Source organism: Stegostoma tigrinum, chromosome 29 (genome assembly GCF_030684315.1).
Source record: "Stegostoma tigrinum isolate sSteTig4 chromosome 29, sSteTig4.hap1, whole genome shotgun sequence".
Classification (NCBI taxonomy): Eukaryota; Metazoa; Chordata; class Chondrichthyes; order Orectolobiformes; family Stegostomatidae; genus Stegostoma; species Stegostoma tigrinum.
Genome location: NC_081382.1, coordinates 2,791,424 through 2,815,112, shown reverse-complemented (window position 1 = coordinate 2,815,112; position 23,689 = coordinate 2,791,424). Strand labels below are relative to the sequence as shown.

At 44.6% G+C, this 23,689-nt stretch overlaps 1 protein-coding gene and 1 non-coding gene across 3 annotated transcripts in view; one reads left to right on the top strand and one right to left on the bottom strand.

Annotated features, from left to right (window-relative positions):
• LOC125465246 (sodium-dependent phosphate transport protein 2B-like) overlaps window positions 1–23,689 on the bottom strand; it is a 38,399-nt gene that overhangs the window by 11,475 nt on the left and 3,235 nt on the right. For both annotated transcript variants that reach the window (XM_059638190.1, XM_059638189.1), the window contains exons 2-10: window positions 19,747–19,853; window positions 17,066–17,194; window positions 16,850–16,978; window positions 14,922–15,065; window positions 14,356–14,467; window positions 10,270–10,465; window positions 7,150–7,245; window positions 5,127–5,244; window positions 4,502–4,669 (exon numbers count right to left, since the gene is read on the bottom strand). In XM_059638190.1, the coding sequence (XP_059494173.1) occupies window positions 4,502–4,669; window positions 5,127–5,244; window positions 7,150–7,245; window positions 10,270–10,465; window positions 14,356–14,467; window positions 14,922–15,065; window positions 16,850–16,978; window positions 17,066–17,194; window positions 19,747–19,837 (1,183 nt within the window). In that variant the 5' untranslated portion in view covers window positions 19,838–19,853. The remainder of the gene's footprint in view (window positions 1–4,501; window positions 4,670–5,126; window positions 5,245–7,149; window positions 7,246–10,269; window positions 10,466–14,355; window positions 14,468–14,921; window positions 15,066–16,849; window positions 16,979–17,065; window positions 17,195–19,746; window positions 19,854–23,689) is intronic.
• trnag-gcc (transfer RNA glycine (anticodon GCC)) lies at window positions 11,030–11,100 on the top strand. The gene has a single exon. It is a non-coding gene; the product is annotated as a tRNA-Gly (tRNA).

Sequence of the window (23,689 nt, the reverse complement as noted above, 5' to 3'; positions counted from 1 at the left end):
CAGCTTTTTGACACACAAGCCGCAATCTGTGAGGGTAAGTAACTGTACCTCCTCCACAATAGCACACAACACTGGAGCGCCCCAAGGGTGCATCCTCAGTGCCCAGTGTACTCGGTGTACAGCTACGACTGTGTTGCCAAAATCCAAACAAACGCCATCTGAAGTTTGCTGATGACACCACCGTAGTGGGACGGATATTTAACAATGACGAGTCAAAATACAGAAGGGAGATGGAGGACTTGGTGGCATAACGCAATGAAAACAATCACTCTCAATATTGGCAAAACCAAAGAACTGATCATCAACTTCAGAAAGAAAGGAGGAGAATACATCCCCATCTGCATCAACGGAACTGAGGCTGAGAGAATGAAAAGCATCAAGTTCCTCAGAGAGACGATAACCGATGACCTGTCCTGGACTTCCTACATAAATCTGACAGTCAATAAGGTACAACAATGCCGCTTCTTCCTCAGGCAGCTCAGGAAATTTGGCATGTCCATAAGATCCTTCACCAACTTCTACAGATGCACCATTGAAAGCTTACCGTCCAGGTGTATAGCAGCTTGATGTGGCAACTGCTCTGCCGAGGTCCATAATAAACAACAGAAGGTGGTCTGCACAGAAGCCAACCTTCCATCCATGGGCTCTATTTACACGGCACGCTGTTGCAAAAACATGGCCAACATCAAAAACTCATCATACCCTGGTGATGATCTACTACCTTTTCCATCAGGCAGAAGATACAGAAACCTGAACACACACACAAGCAGGTTCAGGAACAGCTTCTTTCCAGTCGTTATCAGGTTGTTGAATGGACTCTACCCACCTGTAAGCCTCTCAGTCTTTTTGATCTGGACATCCTTTGCTTGCTGTGATCTGCCCGTATGGCTCATAAACAAAGCTTTTCACTGATTTCGGTTCACATGACAATAAGATCAATCAACACGAGTATTATACTGACACATTAACATTCTACTGCAAAAGTATGGTGCAGAATGTGAGTACGTGCTGACGAATGAGTACTACGCTGGTGCTTTTATGCATTATAAATAGTTTTAACTAATACACTGATGCTGTAAACATTACAGTGACACTGTAACCGTTACAGTGACTCTGTAACCATTACAGTGACTCTGTAACCATTATAGTGACACTGTAACTATTACACTGACACTATTATAGTGACACTGTAACTATTACACTGACACTATTATAGTGACTCTGTAACTATTATAGTGACTCTGTAACTATTACACTGACACTAACTATTATAGTGACACTGTAACTATTATAGTGACTCTGTAACTATTACACTGACACTATTATAGTGACACTGTTAACTATTATAGTGACACTGTAACTATTACACTGACACTAACTATTATAGTGACACCATAACTATTATAGAGACTCTGTAACTATTACACTGACACTGTAACTATTACACTGACACTATTATAGTGACACTGTAACTATTACACTGACACTAACTATTATAGTGACACTATAACTATTATAGTGACTCTGTAACTATTACACTGACACTGTAACTATTACACTGACACTATTATAGTGACACTGTAACTATTACACTGACACTAACTATTATAGTGACACCATAACTATTATAGTGACTCTGTAACTATTACACTGACACTGTAACTATTACACTGACACTATTATAGTGACACTGTAACTATTACACTGACACTGTAACTATTATAGTGACACTGTAACTATTATAGTGACACTGTAACTATTACACTGACACTAACTATTATAGTGACTCTGTAACTATTATAGTGACTCTGTAACTATTACACTGACACTAACTATTATAGTGACACTGTAACTATTATAGTGACTCTGTAACTATTACACTGACACTATTATAGTGACACTGTTAACTATTATAGTGACACTGTAACTATTACACTGACACTAACTATTATAGTGACACCATAACTATTATAGTGACTCTGTAACTATTACACTGACACTATTATAGTGACACTGTAACTATTACACTGACACTGTAACTATTATAGTGACACTGTAACTATTACACTGACACTATTATAGTGACACTATAACTATTATAGTGACTCTGTAACTATTACACTGACACTATTATAGTGACACTGTAACTATTACACTGACACTAACTATTATAGTGACACCATAACTATTATAGTGACTCTGTAACTATTACACTGACACTGTAACTATTACACTGACACTATTATAGTGACACTGTAACTATTACACTGACACTGTAACTATTATAGTGACACTGTAACTATTATAGTGACACTGTAACTATTACACTGACACTAACTATTATAGTGACACTATAACTATTATAGTGACTCTGTAACTATTACACTGACACTGTAACTATTACACTGACACTATTATAGTGACACTGTAACTATTACACTGACACTAACTATTATAGTGACACTGTAACTATTATAGTGACACTGTAACTATTATAGTGACTCTGTAACTATTACACTGACACTAACTATTATAGTGACACTGTAACTATTATAGTGACTCTGTAACTATTACACTGACACTAACTATTATAGTGACACTGTAACTATTACACTGACACTGTAACTATTATAGTGACACTAACTATTACACTGACACTAACTATTACACTGACACTGTATCTATTACACTGACACTAACTATTATAGTGACACTGTAACTATTATAGTGACACTGTAACTATTACACTGACACTAACTATTATAGTGACACTGTAACTATTATAGTGACACTGGAACTATTATAGTGACTCTGTAACTATTACACTGACACTAACTATTATAGTGACACTGTAACTATTATAGTGACACTGTAACTATTACACGGACACTAACTATTATAGTGACACTGTAACTATTATAGTGACACTGTAACTATTACACTGACACTAACTATTATAGTGACACTGTAACTATTATAGTGACACTGTAACTATTATAGTGACTCTGTAACTATTACACTGACACTAACTATTATAGTGACACTGTAACTATTATAGTGACTCTGTAACTATTATAGTGACTGTGTAACTATTACACTGACACTAACTATTATAGTGACACTGTAACTATTACACTGACACTAACTATTATAGTGACACTATAACTATTATAGTGACTCTGTAACTATTACACTGACACTGTAACTATTACACTGACACTATTATAGTGACACTGTAACTATTATAGTGACACTGTAACTATTACAGTGACACTAACTATTATAGTGACACTGTAACTATTATAGTGACACTGTAACTATTACAGTGACACTAACTATTATAGTGACACTGTAACTATTATAGTGACTCTGTAACTATTACACTGACACTAACTATTATAGTGACACTATAACTATTATAGTGACTCTGTAACTATTACACTGACACTGTAACTATTACACTGACACTATTATAGTGACACTGTAACTATTACACTGACACTGTAACTATTACACTGACACTATTATAGTGACACTGTAACTATTATAGTGACACTGTAACTATTACAGTGACACTAACTATTATAGTGACACTGTAACTATTATAGTGACTCTGTAACTATTACACTGACACTAACTATTATAGTGACACTGTAACTATTATAGTGACACTGTAACTATTATAGTGACTCTGTAACTATTACACTGACACTAACTATTATAGTGACACTGTAACTATTATAGTGTCACTGTAACTATTACACTGACACTAACTATTATAGTGACACTGGAACTATTATAGTGACTCTGTAACTATTACACTGACACTAGCTATTATAGTGACACTGTAACTATTATAGTGACACTGTAACTATTACACTGACACTAACTATTATAGTGACACTGTAACTATTATAGTGACACTGTAACTATTACACTGACACTAACTATTATAGTGACACTGTATCTATTATAGTGACACTGTAACTATTACACTGACACTAACTATTATAGTGACACTGTAACTATTATAGTGACACTGGAACTATTATAGTGACACTGGAACTATTATAGTGACTCTGTAACTATTACACTGACACTAACTATTATAGTGACACTGTAACTATTATAGTGACACTGTAACTATTACACTGACACTAACTATTATAGTGACACTGTAACTATTATAGTGACTCTGTAACTATTACACTGACACTAACTATTATAGTGACACTGTAACTATTATAGTGACACTGTAACTATTACACCGACACTGTAACTATTACACCGACACTAACTTACACCGACACTGTAACCTTATAGTGATGCTATTATACTGGCACTGTAACCATTAGACTCATGCTGTATATTTTACTGCCCCTGAATACTTTGCTGACACTGAGTATTACACTGTCACTGTATTAGACTGACATTCTGTGTGTTATATTGCATCTGTTTGAAATATGTCCTAAGGGATGAATTGCACAGTTGTCAGACATACCTGTATTGAATACTTTTTTCATCACTTGTGCCATCTTTCCCTTTAGAGCTGAATTCAGTAGCTTTACAATGAGGACAAGGCAGACACACAGAACAAACAATGATGCTACAAGCAGAATGAACCCAACTGCCGTATCAGAGAGGGTTGTGTTCACAAATATATGGTCACCTGTCAGAAAAGATAAAGAGTTTGCAAATGAGGTCCGGTAATTTGGTGATAAACTGGTTACAAGAGTCTCTCTCTGTTGTATCTATTTGCCGACCACTTAATGACTTCCAGCACTGGTATGGTAATAGGTATGTGTCTTAAATTATAGCATCTGCTGATCAATATCAACAGCATGTTCCTTTGTTTTGTTATTAGAGCAGAACAGTCCTCACTAGCCTGAATTTGAACAGCCCAAAAATAACATTCTACTTTAGATGGGACAGTCAGCGGTTGCTACATAGTCACAGCTAAACAGCTTATTAATCTCACAGGTTCCTTTTCTGTAACACCTTCTGGATTCTTCTTATCACGCTCTTGGAAAACATTGGGTTAAGAAGAATGACTGGATTTACATAATAAAAATCAACGTTTAACCTGAAAATCTGCCACAATTCCTTGGGGTTTGTGTGTCACTTACACAACTGCAGGTTCTCAGTCTCTGTGTTGTTTTTCAGTGCGATTGTCGCATTCCCTGTTTGAAAGCAGTGTAAAACCTCACACTCAGTCTGATTTGTCACTGTTATATTTTTCAAAACCTATTCACAGAAAGGAAAACGTGAGCCGAACACAATTGTGACATTTCACCGTTATTTGCCAGCACTGTGTAAACAGTTATCATTCTGACCACTGAAACAAAACTCAGTGGTTCCAACATGGAGACTGGTGTAAACGCTTCACTGGCAAGGTATTACAGAGTTCTGCACTGTCATACAGACTGGGATGCTTGGAATGAATTGTATCAAGTGTAATCTCACCGATCCAAAACATTCTCTAAATTGTTTCCCAATTACTGCTCTGCAGAGGGGGATTACAGCAGCAGTGCGACAGTGTTGGAAGGTCAGTGCTAAGGAATAGTGCGATGTTGGCGACTGGTATCAAAGGAGCACTATTTTGATGGACCTTCAGTACTGAACTGACAGATGCAGAGCTGTAGTGTTGGAGAAGTAGTTCAGAGGGTGCCCTGCACTGTCGGAGGGCCAGTGCTGAGGGAGGGCGCACTGTCGGAGGGTCAGTGCTGAGGGAGGGGGCACTGCCGGAGGGTCAGTGCTGAGGGAGCGCCGCACTGTCGGAGGGTCAGTGCTGTGGGAGCAGGCACTGTCAGAGGGTCAGTGCTGAGGGAGCGGGCACTGTCGTAGGGTCAGTGCTGAGGGAGCGGGCACTGCCGGAGGGTCAGTGCTGAGGGAGCACCGCACTGCCGGAGGGTCAGTGCTGAGGGAGCGCCGCACTGTCGGAGGGTCAGTAATGTGGGAGGGGGCACTGTTGGAGGGTCAGTGCTCAGGGAGCGCCACACTGTCGGAGGGTCAGTAATGTGGGAGGGGGCACTGTTGGAGGATCAGTGCTGAGGGAGAGCTGCACTGTCGGAGGTTCAACGCTGAGGGAGCGTCGCACTGTCGGAGGGTCAGTGCTGAGGGAGAGCTGCACTGTCGGAGGGTCAGCGCTGAGGGAGTGCTGCACTGTCGGAGGGTCAGTGCTGAGGGAGCGGGCACTGTCAGAAGGACAGTGTGTAGGGCACGCCGGACTATCGGAGGGTCAGTGCTGATGGAGCGGGCACTGTTGGAGGGTCAGTGCTGAGGGAGCACCGCACTGTCGGACGGTCAGTGATGAGGGAGCGCCGCACTATTGGAGGGTCAGTGCTGAGGTAATGCCGCACTGTCGGAGGGTCAGCGCTGAGGTAGTGCCGCACTGTCGGAGGGTCAGTGCTGAGGGAGCGCCGCACTGTCGGAGGGTCAGTGCTGTGGGAGTGCCGCACTGCCGGAGGGTCAGCGCTGAGGGAGTGCCAGACTGTTGGAGGGTCAGGGCTGAGGGAGCGGGCACTGTCGGAGGTTCAGTGCTGAGGGAGTGCTGCACTGTCGGAGGGTCAGCACTGAGGGAGCGGGCACTGTCGGAGGGTCAGTGCTGAGGGAGAGCCGCACTGTCGGAGGGTCAGTGCTGAGGTTGAGCCGCACTGTCGGAGGGTCAGTGCTGAGGGAGAGCCGCACTGTCGGAGGGTCAGTGCTGAGGGAGCGGGCACCGTCGGAGGGTCAGTGCTGAAGGAGAGCCGCACTGTCGGAGGGTCAGTGCTGAGGGAGAGCCGCACTGTCGGAGGGTCAGTGCTGAGGGAGAGCCGCACTGTCGGAGGGTCAGTGCTGAGGGAGAGCCGCACTGTCGGAGGGTCAGTGCTGAGGGAGAGCCGCACTGTCGGAGAGTCAGTGCTGAGGGAGCGGGCACTGTCGGAGGGTCAGTGCTGAGGGACAGCCGCACTGTCGGAGGGTCAGTGCTGAGGGAGAGCTGCACTGTCGGAGGGTCAGTGCTGAGGGAGCGGGCACTGTCGGAGGGTCAGTGCTGAGGGAGAGCTGCAGTGCTGAGACTGCAGTGTTGTTGAATGTGCAGAATTAAATTTTGGTATTTATATAAATACTGATATATAAACAAACCTAGGATTGCAGACAGTTCTGACTCACCGTTAGTTTGTTAAATTTGCACCACTTCCGGATGAGACTCCTATTCCTGGCCCCTGCTTCTCCAGTGGCAATGGCTGAAATCACTGACTTATCCAACTGCAGAGTGAGAATTGCTGTATTAGCACCAACTTCTCATCCTTTATCCAAATGCGCAGTTGACAGCTCAGAAAAAGAGCAATCGTAACAGTTGGCCAGTGAACCCTGAGCCATGATGGAACTCGTGGGCTGATTAGGAAGGTTAGATCACTTGGGATCCAGGGAGAGCTTGACAGTTGGAGATAAAATTGGCTTGATTGTATGAATGGGAAAGTTGGAAGAGGTTTGCTGGTCAGGCTGGAGGCCTGTGAACAGCGTTGTGCCAAAAGCTTCAGAGCTGGGTCCACTGTTGTTTGTTATTTATATCAATGATTTGGATGAGAATACAGGAAACATATTTAGCAAGTTTGCAAATGTCACCAAAATTGGAGGTGTAATGGAGAGTGAAGAAGGTTAACTAAAATTACAATGAGATTTTGATCAACTGGGCCAGTGGGCTGGGCAATTGCACTTGGAGTTTAATTCAGATAAATATCTGTGTTGCGCTTTGGTAAAACAGACAGGGACAGGACTTACACGGTTAATGGTAGGGCCTGGGGAGCAATGTCAAACAGAGATACATGGTTCCTTGAAAGTGGCATCACAGGTAGAGACGGTGGCGACAAAGGCATTTGACACACTTGCCTTTTTCACTCAGAGGATTGAGTGCAGGAGTTGGGATGTCATGTTGCAGCTATACAAGACATTGGTGAGGTCACATTTACAGAGCCGCATACAATTCTGGTCGCCCTGCTATCAGAAGTGTGCTGTTATCTCAAAGGGATGCAAAAAAGATTTACAAGGATGGCTCTGAGATTGGAGGGTTTGAGTTATCAGGGGAGGCCGGAAAGGTTGGGATTCCCTGGAGTGTCAGAGGCTGAGGGGTGACCTTATAGAGGTTTATGAAATCATGAGGGGCTTGGGAAGGGTTAATAGTCAAGGTCTTTTCCCCCAGGGTAGGGGAGTCCAAACCGGGAGGCCATAGGTTTAAGGTGAGTGAGGATAATTTAAAAGGGACCTGAGAGGCAACATTTTCACACAGTAGGCGATGCGTGTATGGAACGAGCTGCCAGAGGACATGGTGGACGCTGGCACAATTACATCATTTAAAAGACATTTAGCCAGGCACATGGACAGGAAAGGTTTAGAGGGATATAGGCCAAACAGAGGCAAATGGCACGTGTTCAGGAAGAGCAGTGACATTGGGGCACAGAGCAAGAAGCAGCTTTAACTTGGATCAGACAATTAGCGATGACAATGCTAACACTGAAATAGTCCAATTGCAATGGCCAAATCGCCCAGCAGTGTGAAAGCAGCGAGACAGGGAGCTTGCAGCAACTGTTATACTGCAAGGACAAGCAGTTGTGCTTCCGTCCAGAGTGATAACTCAAGCTGAATGACACCTGGAAGAAGAGTGCCCAGCTACTGTCGTTGCTTCTGGACATTCTAATCAGTGTTTGTTCAGGACAGACAACATGACAGGAGAGTTTGACTCCAACCCATTTCATAACATCTGCGTCAAACCACTTCTATGTTCTCCAAAGTATGTTTGTGGGCATCTCATCCTGATGTGACATGAGTAGGAGAAACAGGTAGACAGTTACCAACAGCACTCAGCCCTTGCTGCCTGTGTGTTGTGCTCCCACTCACTACTGTTCTTTCACTGATGTTAGTTATTGCTGAGTCCATGTCTTATGGGGAATGTTGAGGGTAAGTGAGAAGGGCTAAATAGTTACCAAGGCTTTAGCCTTCAGTAAAATTAAAGCAAATCTGTGGGAGTTATTCAAAATAATGTAGTATGGTACAGACCCACTTCAAACTCCATAGCCAAAACAACCAGTTGTGGATGAAGAAATACACACAAGACAACAGCTTAAAAGCAGAACATGATTGTTAAAAACGCTAAAAACAATGGGTGAAAAAGGATGATAAAAATTCTGACAAAAGGCGGCAGTCAAAGCAACAAGAATGGAGTACGAGAAGAAACTAGTGAGGAATATTAGAATCATCGCCATAAATTTGTTCAACTACAACTGGAAAGAAGAGGGTAGCGATGGGAAACGTGGGTCCCTTGATAATTGACGAGGGGCTACTATGATGCATTTAGTGGTTAAAATGTAGAATAATGAGTTTGAAAAGGTATTTATTGCTGAGGAATAACATGCCAGACATCCCAAGGAAATTAGTATTGAATAAGAGACTTTGACTCAGCAGTAACTAACATCAGTGAAAGGACAGTAATGAGTGGGAGCACAAGGAACAGACAATGAGTGTAATGAGGAATGAATGCTCATTTGGGAATATGGTGTAAGCAGTAAATTTTGGTAATTTTTTTTCTTCTCAAGCTATAACTTAGATTAGCAGTTAGACTTCGACTCAGAATTTTAAAGCAGTAAGTTAGTTAAAAAAATACTGAAAGAACAGCGGATGCTGTGAATCAGGAACAAAACAGAAGTTGCTGGAGAAGCTCAGCAGGTCTGGCAGCATCTGTGAAGGAAAAAACAGAATTAAGGTTTTGGGTCTGGGGACCGTTCCTCACAACCGGTTCTGAGGAAGAGTCACCAGAGCCGAAATGTTAATTCTGTTTTTACCTTCACAGGTTGGTTAAAAGACCTAAAACAGTTTAGCAGAAACGGCTTAGCACTGGCAGTTTTCTGTCAATCCATTAGAAATGTTGTAGTGTAATCGGAATAGTGTAAATTCGGAATGGTATAATGGGAAGCTGAATTAGCAGTTGCAATGAGGGTGTGAATCATTAGAGCTCTACAAAATCAGACAGAGTTTATGGCCACAGTGGAACTGACAAGGAGTGTGTGTATGACCAGGAACAAGTGCTGATTTGGGAATTTGGTGCTCGTGGGAATTTGTGGCAGAGGGCAGAAGGAGAAGCCGTTTCTTTAAAAGCTTTTACTTATTCTATTTTTCTAATCAACCTGTTCAGGGATGTTATTACACACCGTATGGAGCAGGTGGGACTTGAACTCAGGCCATTAGGTGAGTGTGGGTCCCTCAATTTCTGAGTGTGTGGGGAGACAGCACACGTACCTGAATGATTAGGTGGGTAAAGGGCTCTGTGATGACTTTCAGGATGTCTGGTGCAGTCTCTCCTGACTGAATGTTGAAGCTTTTGATGCAGACCTTGCTGACTTGGTACAGAAAGCCAGTGCCAATCTCAATTGGAAGGAGAACGATCACTGTCATCCAGTTAAATATGCCATGTACCGCTGAACCTGCAAAGGCCCTGGTGACAGAACAGGAGCGCGTTATAACAGGAATTTTAATCTCCTGGGCTTTGTGTATAGCTCTAGGACTCTGTTACTTGAAGAAAGAGAAGTGAAATAAGATTCAACGTGACAATAATGGCCAAAGGGCTAGCATCAGAACAAACAGAATGGGCTGAACAACCTCCTGCAGGAATTTCTAGCATCTATTTTCAGAAACCAGAGAATTTTGTTACTGTAAATTTACCAGCTGGTTATCCAGTTTTCTGAATTGGAAAGACAGTTGAAGATGGTACCAGTGGAAGTGATTGTGAAGGTGTTGGGTTATTGTAAAAATCCAACTAACTCACTCAGGGCTTTTAGGGTAGGAAACCTGCCATCCTTATCCAGCCAATAAGTGACTCCTGCCTGCAACCCATGTGCCTCACCCTTGCCTGCCTTTGATGTTGTCTTAGTTACTCAGGGTGTATAATAAATACTGGCTTGGTGGATATTTTCTTGAATTGGGTGCCAATATCAGGAAGTGCATACTGACTCGGCCCAAGGATGGTCTGTTAACGTGCCTGTGGAAGATTACATGATGTGCATCGGTGGTTCAGTGGTAGAATTCTCGCCTGCCACGCGGGAGGCCCGGGTTCGATTCCCGGCCGATGCAGCTTCCATTTTAGGGCGGCTCAGTGTTTAGCACTGCTGTCTCACAGCGCCGGGGACCCAGGTTTGATTCCAGCCTCGGGCGACTGTCAGTGTGGCGTTTGCACATTCTCCCTGTGTCTGCGTGGGTTTCCTCCCACGGTCCAAAGATGTGCAGGTTAGGTGGATTGGCCACGCTAAATTGTCCGTAGTGTTCAGGGGTGTGTGGGTTATAGGCGGATGGGCCTGGGTCTGGGTGGAATGTTTCAAGGGGCGGTGCAGACTTGTTGGGCTGAAGGGCCTGTTTCCACACTGTAGGGAATCTAATAATCTAATAAAAAAGAGAGGGAGCTGGACAGGGATTTTACACAGGCGCTTGGGGCTCCTTTATTCACTGTCATCTGTCGTGTTGGTTGCTAATTAAAGCTCACAGACAAACATCTCACTATACAGATTGGAACAGGAGTCGGCCATTTGGCACTCTGTACCAGCTCTACCATTCAGCAAGAGCAAGGCCAATCTATCCGGTTCAAATTCTTCAGTCCCACCTACCCCATAACCCTCTTGTCAACAAAGAATCCACTCACTTCCCTCTTAAAATTATTCAATGGCCCCACCTCTACTCCCATGTGAGGCAGAGAGTCCCAAAGCCACACAACTCTCTGAGAAATAGAGATAACACGGTGTAGAGCTGGAGTAACACAGCAGGCCAAGCAGCATCAGAGGAGCAGGAAAGCTGACGTTTCGGGCCCAGACCCTTTGCTAAACAGCTTGGCCTGCTGTGTTCATCCAGCTCCACGCTTTGTTATCTCAGATTGTCCAGCATCTGCAGTTCCTACTGTCTCTATGTCCACTTGCAACTTGCTTACATTTTCTTCTTAACATACCTTCCCACCTATCAAATTTTAATTACCAGCTCTTCACATTTCTTATCAAAGTCATTGATATAAATTGTAAAAGGTGAGGTCTCAATACAGAGTCATGGAATCCCTACAGTGTGGAAACAGGCCATTCAGCCCAACAAGTCCACACCAACCCCCAGAGTATCCCACTCAAACCCATTGCCCTATAGCCCACCTAATCTGTGCATCTCTGGATGCTATGGACAATTTAGCATGGCCAATCCACCTAATTTGCACATCTTTGGACTGTGGGAGGAAACCGGAGCACCTGGAGGAAACCCACACAGACACAGGGAGAATGTGCAAACTCCACACAGTCGCCTGAGGCTGGAATCGAACCCAGGTCCCTGGCGCTGTGACCACTGAGCCACCATGATGCTCATGCTGGCTCCAAAATTAACAAACAGTGTGCTCTTAGGCACAGATGGGGATCGAATCCACGAGCTTCAGTCTACAAGGCCAACAAGTTCCCACTTGGCCACCACGTCCTGCATATCCTGGCACATCCTGCCAATCAGAAAGGGAAATTATTTCGGCGTGTCCTCTGTTTTCTGCCAGCCAGTCCTCTCTCCACAGTGGTTTATTATCCCCAACACCAGGAGCTCCCAGTTTGTACAATCATCTTTGATGTGACACTTTGTGAAGGTTATGTTTAACTGTTCGTCACCTGAAGATAAACAAGATCCCTCCACCATGCTGATACAAAACAAGTGAAAACATTACCACTCTGCCTCAACTCACTGAGATCCATTCCTGATTTGTGCTGGGTGCAGGGAGCCCAAGCTGAGGCCCACAGGGTCACAAGGCACAGAATAGGCCATTCTACCCATCAACTCTGAACCTACTCTAAATCTACACCAGTCCCACTTCCCAGTGCTTAGTCCATAGCCTTGACATTGCCATCCAAATGTTTTGTAAAGAGTGTGAGTTTTCTCACCTCAACTACCCTCCTGTTTGGTACATTCTGGACCCCCTCCACCCTCTGGAGGAAAATATCTTCCATTACCTCCTATCTAACCCTTCTACCTTTCACCTTAAAATGATGCCCCCTTGTTTTTGACCCTTTGACTAAAGGAAACCATTGCTTCCCATTCACCCCTGTCCATGCCCGTCATAATATTTTGACCTCTATCAGATTCCTGTGCCCCCCCAAACCCCACACAAACCTTCTCTGCTCCAAAGAAAATGACTTATCCAGACGCATTCAGGGATCTGTGGTCAAGCATCCCAAGATACCTCAGGACAACCATCATCATCACTTGGTCACAGAGTGAAGAATCATCTAGAATCAAGTTAGAGTCCATCTCAGTGTGGGTCCCAGAGTCAAATAGGACATTATCGGATTCAGCAATCTCCTGACACCTATGGTCATGTGAACCTGTATCCCCAGAGAATATTCTCCCCAATCCCCCCTCTGTGGATTCTCTCCTAAACTGATGGGATTATAATCTGGATGGACCAGAAGCTTGGGCGGGTTCTACAAGCTGTGTCGGTAACTGCAAAGAACAGAACAAGGAAAGAGAGAGAGGAATGGATGACGCAAAGAGTAGAGGGGAAAGGAAGCTGAGGGAGTGGCTTTAAAATGTCAAACTTTGGAGGCCTATTGCAGCCATCTTTACCCAGAGCCACATTGAGGAACAGGTAACAAGCCTGCTCTTGAGAGACAAGACTATCATTTAGATACGTTCATGGAGGTTGCATGGGGACGCACAGGTGCAGATGAATGTGTTAACACCATGAGGAGTCCACTAGCCACTCTCCCTCACCATCCTTCCAGAAGCTAGGATACAACCTACAATCTCCATTCTCTCCAGTCCAGGGTCACAGCCTGACACACCTTTACAGGGGACTCTCAATCTGACCACCTTCCGCCTGGGAAACTGAATATCTGTTCCGGAGTTATTCAATAGGGCCTCCTCATGAGATGATCTCCCAGCGTTCCCAATCACCTTCCCCGCAGGTACCACTCTCTGTGTGTGGGGGATCCTGCAGCAGGAGCACTGAGAAAAGTGGAGCACACCATCTGCAGGCACCTGATTTCTGTTGGATCGTGACTGGTTCGGGCCCTGACCCACAGATCCCTCTGCCCTGTGGCAGTATAGCCAATCAGGAATGTCTTACAGAACCCCACCCCCCCACACAAACCTAACAACCAGGTGAGTGCAAGAAGGGGGCCAGTTTGGATACAAGGCAATGGCTAGATGCCCAGAGCAGGGCCAGACTAGTGAAATGTTCCTGCACTCCATTAGAACCAATGCTTTCAACAAAGAGGAGCACGTGAGAGGAATTAATTAAACCCCAAGCCAGACACATTAATGAATATAGAGGGATCCTACACTCAGACTCCAAGAGTTAGAAAGCAATCTGTATGACCTTACCTCCTGAACTCATTACGTTCTCCAGACTGAGCTAAGGATACCAATGTGCTGGTCACTGATGTTCCTACGTTAACCCCCATGATAATGGGAATTGAAGCCTCGACACTGAGCACTGTGGAAGAAAGACATTGTTTAGAACGCACTGCGGTCACACCCACTTCCTCCATCTCTCAACTTGGGGCCGTGCAGTACACACTGCCCCCTGGGGGTGAGGTTTGGCAGAGGAACAACAGCAGCCAACTGAGGCCCACGCTGTCCACGTAACATTGACAGGACTCATTGTCACTGAAACCAGCATCCGCACAGTGACTTGCACTCACACCCCCAACCAAAAGCAACCACAAACACTGGGGAGGACAGAGGCTGAGTTCATCTTTTGGTGGGAGGGGGTGGTGGAGGTGCTCGTGTATGGTGGGTGACAGTATTCCCTAAAGCTGTGGCAGGAGATTAAACTTGTTACATCCAAACCAGTGAGAGCAACAAGGAGTTTATTCCAAATCCACAAGTTTGGTTCTGTCACATGTTTGTCCAGAAAAGGTACTAAGCCAACAGACAGCCATACTTACAGCCCGAAGAGACCATGCTAACCACGATGGAAGAGGAGGTGCTGGAACTCTGTACCAGGATGGTCACCAGCACCCCCAGCATAAGGCCAGCGATGGGGTTGGCCAGAATTGTGTTATCCCCAAATATATCACCGGCCGCCTTCCCTGAAGAAAAATAGTGACAATTTATATCAACAATTAATGACATCCAGTAAAACCAACGAATGCCACACCCTGGACCGACCTATCTTTCAAAACAGAGCTCCCATACGATCAGCATGTTCATTTCCAAGCATGGCTGTTCTTGTCTACCCTTTCCCTTCTCTCTTATTACAACAACAGCTGCAGGGTGCATTTGCAAGACACCTTTAAGATAGTAAAACACCCAAAGGTGTTTCAAAAGTGCCTTATCCGACAAAGTGTCACAGCCCTGAATATGAAATACTGAGGATGGAAGCTTCCTGTTTCAAACTGAGTCTGAAAACTGAAGACTTTCCCAGAGAGAAGCTTGATGCCTACTTTGGTTAGGCAATGCTTGCTGGACTTAGCACCAATCAGGCAGCAGGACTGGAGCTATCAGCCAATCAGAGACCAGCATCATCAGCAATGGCGTATGCCATATACAATTGCCCCCTTTACCCTGTCCTTTCGATGGAGGATCAGGGAGTGTATGTACATACAAAATAGGAGATGGAGTAGACCATTCTGCCCCTCCAGGCTGATCTGTCATTCATGGCTGACCCATTTTCACATTCCCACCTCCCCCAAAGGCCCCCGATTCTCCTACCTAAACAAGCATCTACCCAGCTCTGTCTAGAGAACACTTAATAACCCTGAACTCCACAGTCTCCTGAGGCAGAGATTTCCAAAGTCATACATAAAATAAATTCCTCTCATCTCAGTCTTAAAAGGCCACCTCTGATCTTAAAACAGAACTCCCTAGTTCTGGACTTACTCACAGGAGGAAACATCTTTTCCATATCCACCTTGTCAAAGCCATCCAGGATCTGATACACTTCAACCTTGGCGCTCCTCACTTTTCTAAACTCCACAATAAACAAACTGAGTCTGTCCTATCTTTCCTCACAAGAAAACCCACCCATTCCAGCTATCAATCGAATAACACTCCTCTGAACCACTTCCAATATATTTACACCTTTCCTTAAACGCAGAGACCAAAACTACACACAGTATTCAAGCTCCAGTTTCACCAAAGCCCTGTTTAACTGAAGCATAAGATTATTGGAGTTATGTTTAATCCCTCTCATAACAAAGGAAATTATCCCTTTAGCCTTCTGGATTCTGAGCTGCACCTCTACCTTCTGGGGTACGGGGAGAAAGTGGGATCAGGGGACTGAGTTGGAGGGTCGGCCATGAGCATATTGAATGATAGAACAGGGGTCACAGTCCAACAATATGGGATAGGCCATTTAGGACTGAGATGAGAGAGAATGTCTTCACTCAGAGAATGGTGAGCCTGTGGAATTCTGTACGCCAACTGAGGCCAAACCATTGAAATGTTTACAAGAAGGAGTTAGGTGTAGTTCATAGGGCTAAAGGGATCAAAGGACATGGGGAGAGCACAGGAACAAGTGTCTAAATTGGATGATCAGCCACAAACATAGGAGAATAGCAGCGCAGGTTGAAAGGACCGAATGGCCTACTCCTGCTCTGATTTTCTGGGCCTCTACTCACTCATTCCAGATTCCTTTGGGCTGGGAATGGGTACTGAAATCACCAGCCTCCTGTATTCCTCTTAACTTGGACCCCAATCCCTCCTCAACCTGTGCAGAGCAATCCTGCTCTCTATGCTCTCCCTTTCCAGGCCCCAGGCCCCAAGTTCCAGACTGGGCTCTGGATGTTGGACTCTGATGAGCACCCCCCCCCCCCCACCCCCCGATATTCCTGGGGATGGGAGCAGTCTCCACAAAACGCTCGAATCCAATTACCTCCAACGAGTTGAAATGCTGAACTGAGGACATCAAGAGAACAAACAAAGGCATAAAGAAAAGCAATGAGAAGAACAGCCATGATGATCCTTTTGATGACATGCTTCATCTTCCCAACTCGATCCAAATCTGTAAAAGGACAAAAATAACAGGAAGGTAAGAGCCAGAGACTAAGGGAGCTGTTTGGTAAACAGTGAGGACAGAGAGTTCATTTACCGCTCCATTGGGGCCCCTGGTTCTGGAGCTGGGGGAGTGTCCATGGATCATCCTCCTCTATCTCCGCTACCTCCTCCTTCACACCATCATCCTCCAGTTGGACAGGATCAGCTACTGTTATCACATTCTCTGTCACAAAACACGGAGAGCAGTGCTTTTCATTCCCAACTAATGATACAGTTTGACACAATTACAACCCACTTGGGAACGGGCATTGATTCCCAAGTCCCACCAATTCTGGGGTCGCCCACAACAATTAATGAATTAATCAATGTCAGCAAAGTCCCAAGTGGCCTGTGTTTGTTGGAACTACATTAACAGAACACATTGACCAGCTTCTGCATTTAACCATGACGACTATTTAATACAAATTCGCAAATTCTAATCATTGTAAACAGCTATGAACTATCAACGTGTGGTTCTACTAATTAAAACCTAACCCCCTTTTAAAGCCTCTACACACACACTCAGACTGTATACACTCTCACAGACACAAGCACTCACTCGTACTCTCATACAGACACACACACACACACACACACACACACACACACACGCACACACACTCTCAGACACACACTCTCAGACACACACTCTCAGACACACATAGACACACATAGACACACAAACAGACACACATAGACACACACACTCAGACACACATAGACACACACACACACAGACAGAGGCAAGCTAAAAAATACATTGGTCTTACGGATGGAGGTTAAAATAGCTGAAAGCCACAGTTCACTAGTACCAATCCACAGGGTTCATTGAGAGTTTCTTTCTGTGTACCAGGACTTTCCATTCTGTAATCTCTTTTCTCAAGGTATTTTTAACTTCTTCACAGGGATATGGTAGGAAATGGCCTAGTGTTATTATCTTTAGATTATTAATTCAGAGACACAGGTAATGATCTCTGGGCCTGGGCTCAAATCCCGCTGTGGCAGATGGTGGAACTTGAATTCAATAAAAATCAGGAAATAACCTCTGATAATGGTGATGAAGATGAAATCGTTGCTAATTGTCACAAAAAAACTCACCAGGTTCACTAACTAATGTCCTTTAGGGAAGGGAATCTGCTGTCCTTAATTGGTCTGACCTACAAGTGATTCAGGCCCACAGCAGTGTGACTCCTAGCTGTTCGTTTAAAAGTCTCTAAAGTATCTGACTCAACTAACACTGCCAGCAGCGCAATCCACACGCCCACCACTCTCAGTGTAAAGAACCTACCTCTCTCATCTCCCCTATAGCCTTCCTCCAATCACCTGAAAATTATGCTCCCTTGTAATAGGCATTTCTGCCCTGGGAAGAAAATCTCTGGCTATCAACTCTACCTATGCCTCTTATCACCTTGTACACCTCTATCAAGTCACCTCTCATCCTTCTTTACTCCAATGAAAAAAGCTCTGGCTCCCTCAACCTTTCCTCACAAGACCTGCCCCCCATTCCAGGCAGCCTGGTAAATCCCCTCTGCACCCTCTCTAAAGCTTCCATATCCTTCCTATAATGAGGTGACCGAAACTGAACACAATATTCCAAGTGTGGTCTAACCAGGATTTTACAGAGCCTCAGCATAACCTCATGGCTCTTAAATTCAATTCCCCTGCCAGTGAAAGTCAACACACCATATGCCTTCTTAACAACCCTATCAACTCAGGTAGCAACTTTGAGGGATCTATGGACATGGACCCCAAGATGCCTCTGCTCTTCCACACTACCAAGAATCCTGCCATTAACTCTGTAACCTGCATTCAAATTCAACCTTCCAAAATGAATCACTTCACACTTTTCCGGGTTGAATTCCATCTGCCACTTCTTTGTCCAGCTCTGCATCCTGTCAATGTCCCATTGCACCCTACAACAGCCCTCCACACTATCCACAACTCAACCAACCTTCATGTCATCAGCAAGCTTACTAACCCACCCTTCCACTTCCTCATCTAAGTCATTTATAAAGATCACAGAGAGCAGAGACCCCAGAACAGATCCCAGTGGCATGCCACTGGTCACCGAGCTCCAGGCTGAATACTTCCCATCTACTACTACCCTCTGTCTTCAATTGGATAGCCAGTTTTAAATCCAGATAGCCAAATTTCCCTGAATCCCATGCCTCCTTACTTTCTGAATGAGCCTATCATGTGGAACCTTATCAAATGCCTTGCTAAAATCCATATACACTACATCCACTTTTGTTACATCCTCAAAGAATTCATTAAGGTTTGTGAGGCATGACCTGCCCCTCACAAAGCCAAGCTGACTATTTCTAATCAAATTGTGCTTTCCCAAATAATCATAAATACTATCTCTCAGAATCCTCTCCAATAATTTGCCCACCACAGAGGCAAAACTGACTGGTCTGTAATTTCCAGGATTATCCCTATTCCCTTTCTTGACCAAGGAATGACGATTTGCAATACTCAAGGGAGGTTGCTTTGAGGTTCGAGGCTGAGGCATGAACATCCCCAGAGGAGTTAAGGTGAAGTGAGTGACAGATCTGGAGTCAATGACACTATGTTTGATGGTGGGACTGTAGTCCAAGAGAAGACAGGAGGAGGTGGCAGATGTAGTGATCAATCCCTACCCAGGTTGAGACTTAACTGAGTCCTTGCTGTGACCCAGAAAATAACAATTCTTCTGGATCTGAAGGCTATTTGACACAAGTTAGGATTACTACATACCTGAGAATGTTGCTGGAGTTGGATCAATTTTCGCTGAATCACCAAAACTGAACTCTTCGGAGTGAATGGAGTTGCTGTTAAATGGAGGCATTCTGACAGTGAACACTCTGAATGGAAATAAAGCATCTGTAATGAGGTAATATCTGCATAACCCAACTGGAACCTGATCTAAATTTTTACAGACTTTGCCTTCACCCAGTTTGGTACATCTGTATCTGTACGGCATCCACTTTATATTTTTGACTGCACTTGTTACCATTTATCTGCATTGTATCTATTTTATATTCAAAAGCAACATTGTATAAGCCATTGACATTGTCATTACAACACTGGACCCTGGATTATATACCAACATAGTAAACTTTTAATTACAAAAGAGGGAAAAAAGTTGAAATGTGCCTGAGAATGTCCATTTGTGAGCAATGCAATTTGTTGGCTGTCTGGGACACCTGTGATGATTATCCTCCACCTTGAGGGACACCTGGATGTGTGTCCAGGAGGCTTCAAAGAGAAGGACTTCAAAGGGAGAGATATATTTTGCAGAACTTCATCTGGATACTGGCAGCCACAGTGAATAACAAGATCATCAGTGCACTTCTGTTACAGCTTCCTTCCCAGTCGTTTCACAGTCTGCAGGTTCTGCTAAAGAATCGTAAAGTACATCACCTTCCAAACAATGTGCCATATTTTGAGTGCTTTTGACAGGATGATTTTCTCCAATATGCATATTTTCAGCTCTTTCACCAGATTCTTCTTTAGCTGTGCAGACTTGGGAGTTGATATTTATTCCTTGTGAATGATCACTAAATTCATTGTTTCTTCTATCACATGATAATTCTATTGGCTTTGTATAATCTTCCAAAATTTTCTCAATGAAAACATCTTCGAGGCCTTATTCTCACAGGAGGCTTTTCACCCATTCTACACGCTGCTGAAACTTTACTGATGAAATTATGGGCATATACAGAGGTTTGGCAGCATTTTTGGACTTAGGGGTGGCACGGTGGCTCAGTGGTTAGCACTGCAGCCTCACAGCACCAGGGACCCAGGTTCGAATCCACCCTTGGGCGACTGCGTGGAGTTTGTACGTTCTCCCTGTGTCTGCATGGGTTTGCTCTGGTTTTCTCCCACAGTCCAAAAATGTGCAGGCTAGGTGGGTCGGCTGTGCTGTATCGCCCAGAGATGTTCAGGTTAGGTGGGTTAGACATGGGAAATACAGGGGTGAGATAATGGATCTGTGTGGAATGCTCTGAGGGTCAGTGTGGACTTGTTGGGCTGAATGGCCTGCTTCCACACTGTAGGGATTCTATGATTTCTATGACATGTTCCCAACTGAACCAGAATCTACCGTCAGTTATCTCAGACTGTGAACAAGATGGGAGGAAAGACAACTTGGACAGGAGTAACATTTCTCTCATGCATACAGACCTACACCCATATACACAGGGGCTCAATGGGTAGCACTGCTGCCTCACAGTGCCAGGGACATGGGTTCAATTCCAGCCTCGGGCGACTGTCTGTGTGGAGTTTGCACATTCTTCCCGTGTCTGTGTGGGGGATGAGTCTGTGGGAAATGCTCTGAGGGTCAGTGTGGACTTGCTAGGCCGAAGGGGCCATTTCCATACTGTAGGGATTCTATGATTCTCGTAGACACAAACACACACACACACACAAAACCAAAAAACTGCAGAACTCAGAAGGAAAATCAGAAATTGCTGGACAAACTCAGCAGGTCTGTCAGCATATTTGGAGAGAAAACAGAGTAAATGTTCGAGGTGCAGCGACTCTTCCTCAGGAAATGATTGTAGGTAGGAAAAGTTTTGTACCTATGCTAAAATTCGGTTGAGGGGATGGTGGAGGGATAAACAACAGGTGGGGATAGAGTATAGAGCAAGAGGACAACAGTTGGGCAATCGATGGGATGGGTCAAGGGCAGGCTGAGAGAATGAATAGCTGCTAATGGGGACCAGTAGTGGCTGACAATGGGTTGTTAGTTGAAGCAACCGATAAAATGACAAGGCCTGGTATGCGAACACATGGGACAGACACTTGAGAGAAGGTGCTCAGGCCCTAAAATTATTGAATTCGATATTGAGTCCTGAAGGCTCTAGGGCTCCTGAGCAAAAATCGAGGTGCTGTTCTTCCAGTTTGTGCTGAGCTTCGCTGGAGAACTGCAGCAAGCCTGAGATAGAGGTGTTGGGGCCGGGAGAAATGGTGACGTGTTAAAGCAGCAGGCAAATGGAAGTTTAGGGTCATTTTTTGCAAACAGAACATAGGAGTTCCACAAAGCAGTCACCCAGTCTGCATTTCATCTCCCCAAAGTAGAGCAGACCACATTGAGATCATATCTGAGAGTCATATTCGTGCTTTTGTCCCAACTCATGAGAGAGATATTCAGTCCTGCTGTTCACTAAGTTGCACAAATTGTGAGAATTTAATTAAACAACTAAAATGCCCAATGGACTTTTCCATTGGCAGCACCACCAGTGATATATCTGCCAGTGGGAGGTGGCCCATTGTATCTGCATTTGCCACTTGGCCTCCTGGATGGTGTTCCGATTTGTAATTGTACACACTCAGAATAAGACCCCACCACTGAATTCAACCTGAAGTTATGGATGACCCCGTCCTCTTTAAGTATCCCCAGCAAGGGTTTGTAGCCGTTGCTATTACAAACTTACGCTTGTAAAGTTATTGGTGGAACTTCCTCTCACCAAGCACGGCCGCCAAATCTTCCTTCTCTGGCAGGGTGTATCTTCGTTCAGCATCATCCAGACTCCAGGAAGCAGATGCTATCGGGCGGTGGGCCAACACTACCCCAATGCCACACAGGGAGGCATTGCATGTCAACACAGCACCTCGCTTGGGACTGTAGTGGGCCAACACGTTAGACAACGATAGCTGCTTCTTCACTTCCCGAAAGGCTACCTCTCGGCTATGGGACCATTCCCAAGCCTGACCTTTTTTCAATTGCAGATGTAACGGTGCCAGGATCAGGGCTGGGTTACGTATGAATTTTCCGTAATGATTCACTAATCCAGGGAAAGGCCGAAGCCAGAGGCCCTGTGATCACCCTCACATTATCTTCCAACAGGTGTAAGCTGGTCCTGTCAACTCTGCAGCCCAAGTAAGTCACTTGGGGTGCCTGGAACACACAGCTTTCCCCTTCTAAGGTGTACACTCGCCTGGGAGAAATTTTTAAGCGCTATGTCCAAGTACTCCAAGTGGTCTTTATTAGTCTTCCCAGTTATTATCTCACCTCACAGACAAATGACAACCTGGGGTAGAATGTAATTGTAAAATGTTCTCCATCATCCGCTGAGAAAGTGCTCAGGCTGTCGAAATCCCAGCCTGGTATGTTGGTACAAACCCTTATGGGTATTAATTGTCGCATTTGTCTGGGAATCCTCATCTAACTGCAATTGCAAGTACACATGGCTCATGTCCAGCTTCATGAAGGACAAAGCCACCCCCACCCTCCCACCCACTACCAGTTTTGTGTAAAAGTCTTCTAAGCGAGGGATCGGGTATTATCCAGCTGTGAGAAGCGGTTTACTGTTTGTTTAAAATCCTCATAAAGGTGAACCAAGCCATCGGACTTCACAAACTGTAGAACTGGTGCTGCCCATTCCGCAAACCGTACTGGTTTGATGATTCTTTCACTTTCCAGCCTCCTGATTTCTACCTTTACTTTTGCTTGTAAGGCAAATGGCATTGAGCGGCCCTTGCAGAATCATGGAATTGCTTCCTGGTCAACATGCAAGGTGGCCTTGGCCGCTTCGATAGTGCCTGGACCTTCTAGAAAAAATTCCAGAGCTTCACTCAGGCAGCTAATCAAAAAATGTTGATCCAATCTAGGTGAATCTTTCTCAACCAATTTTGTCCTATAAAGCTTGCACCCAAACATTTTACTACAATCAGTGGTGACTTAACTAGCTGCTTC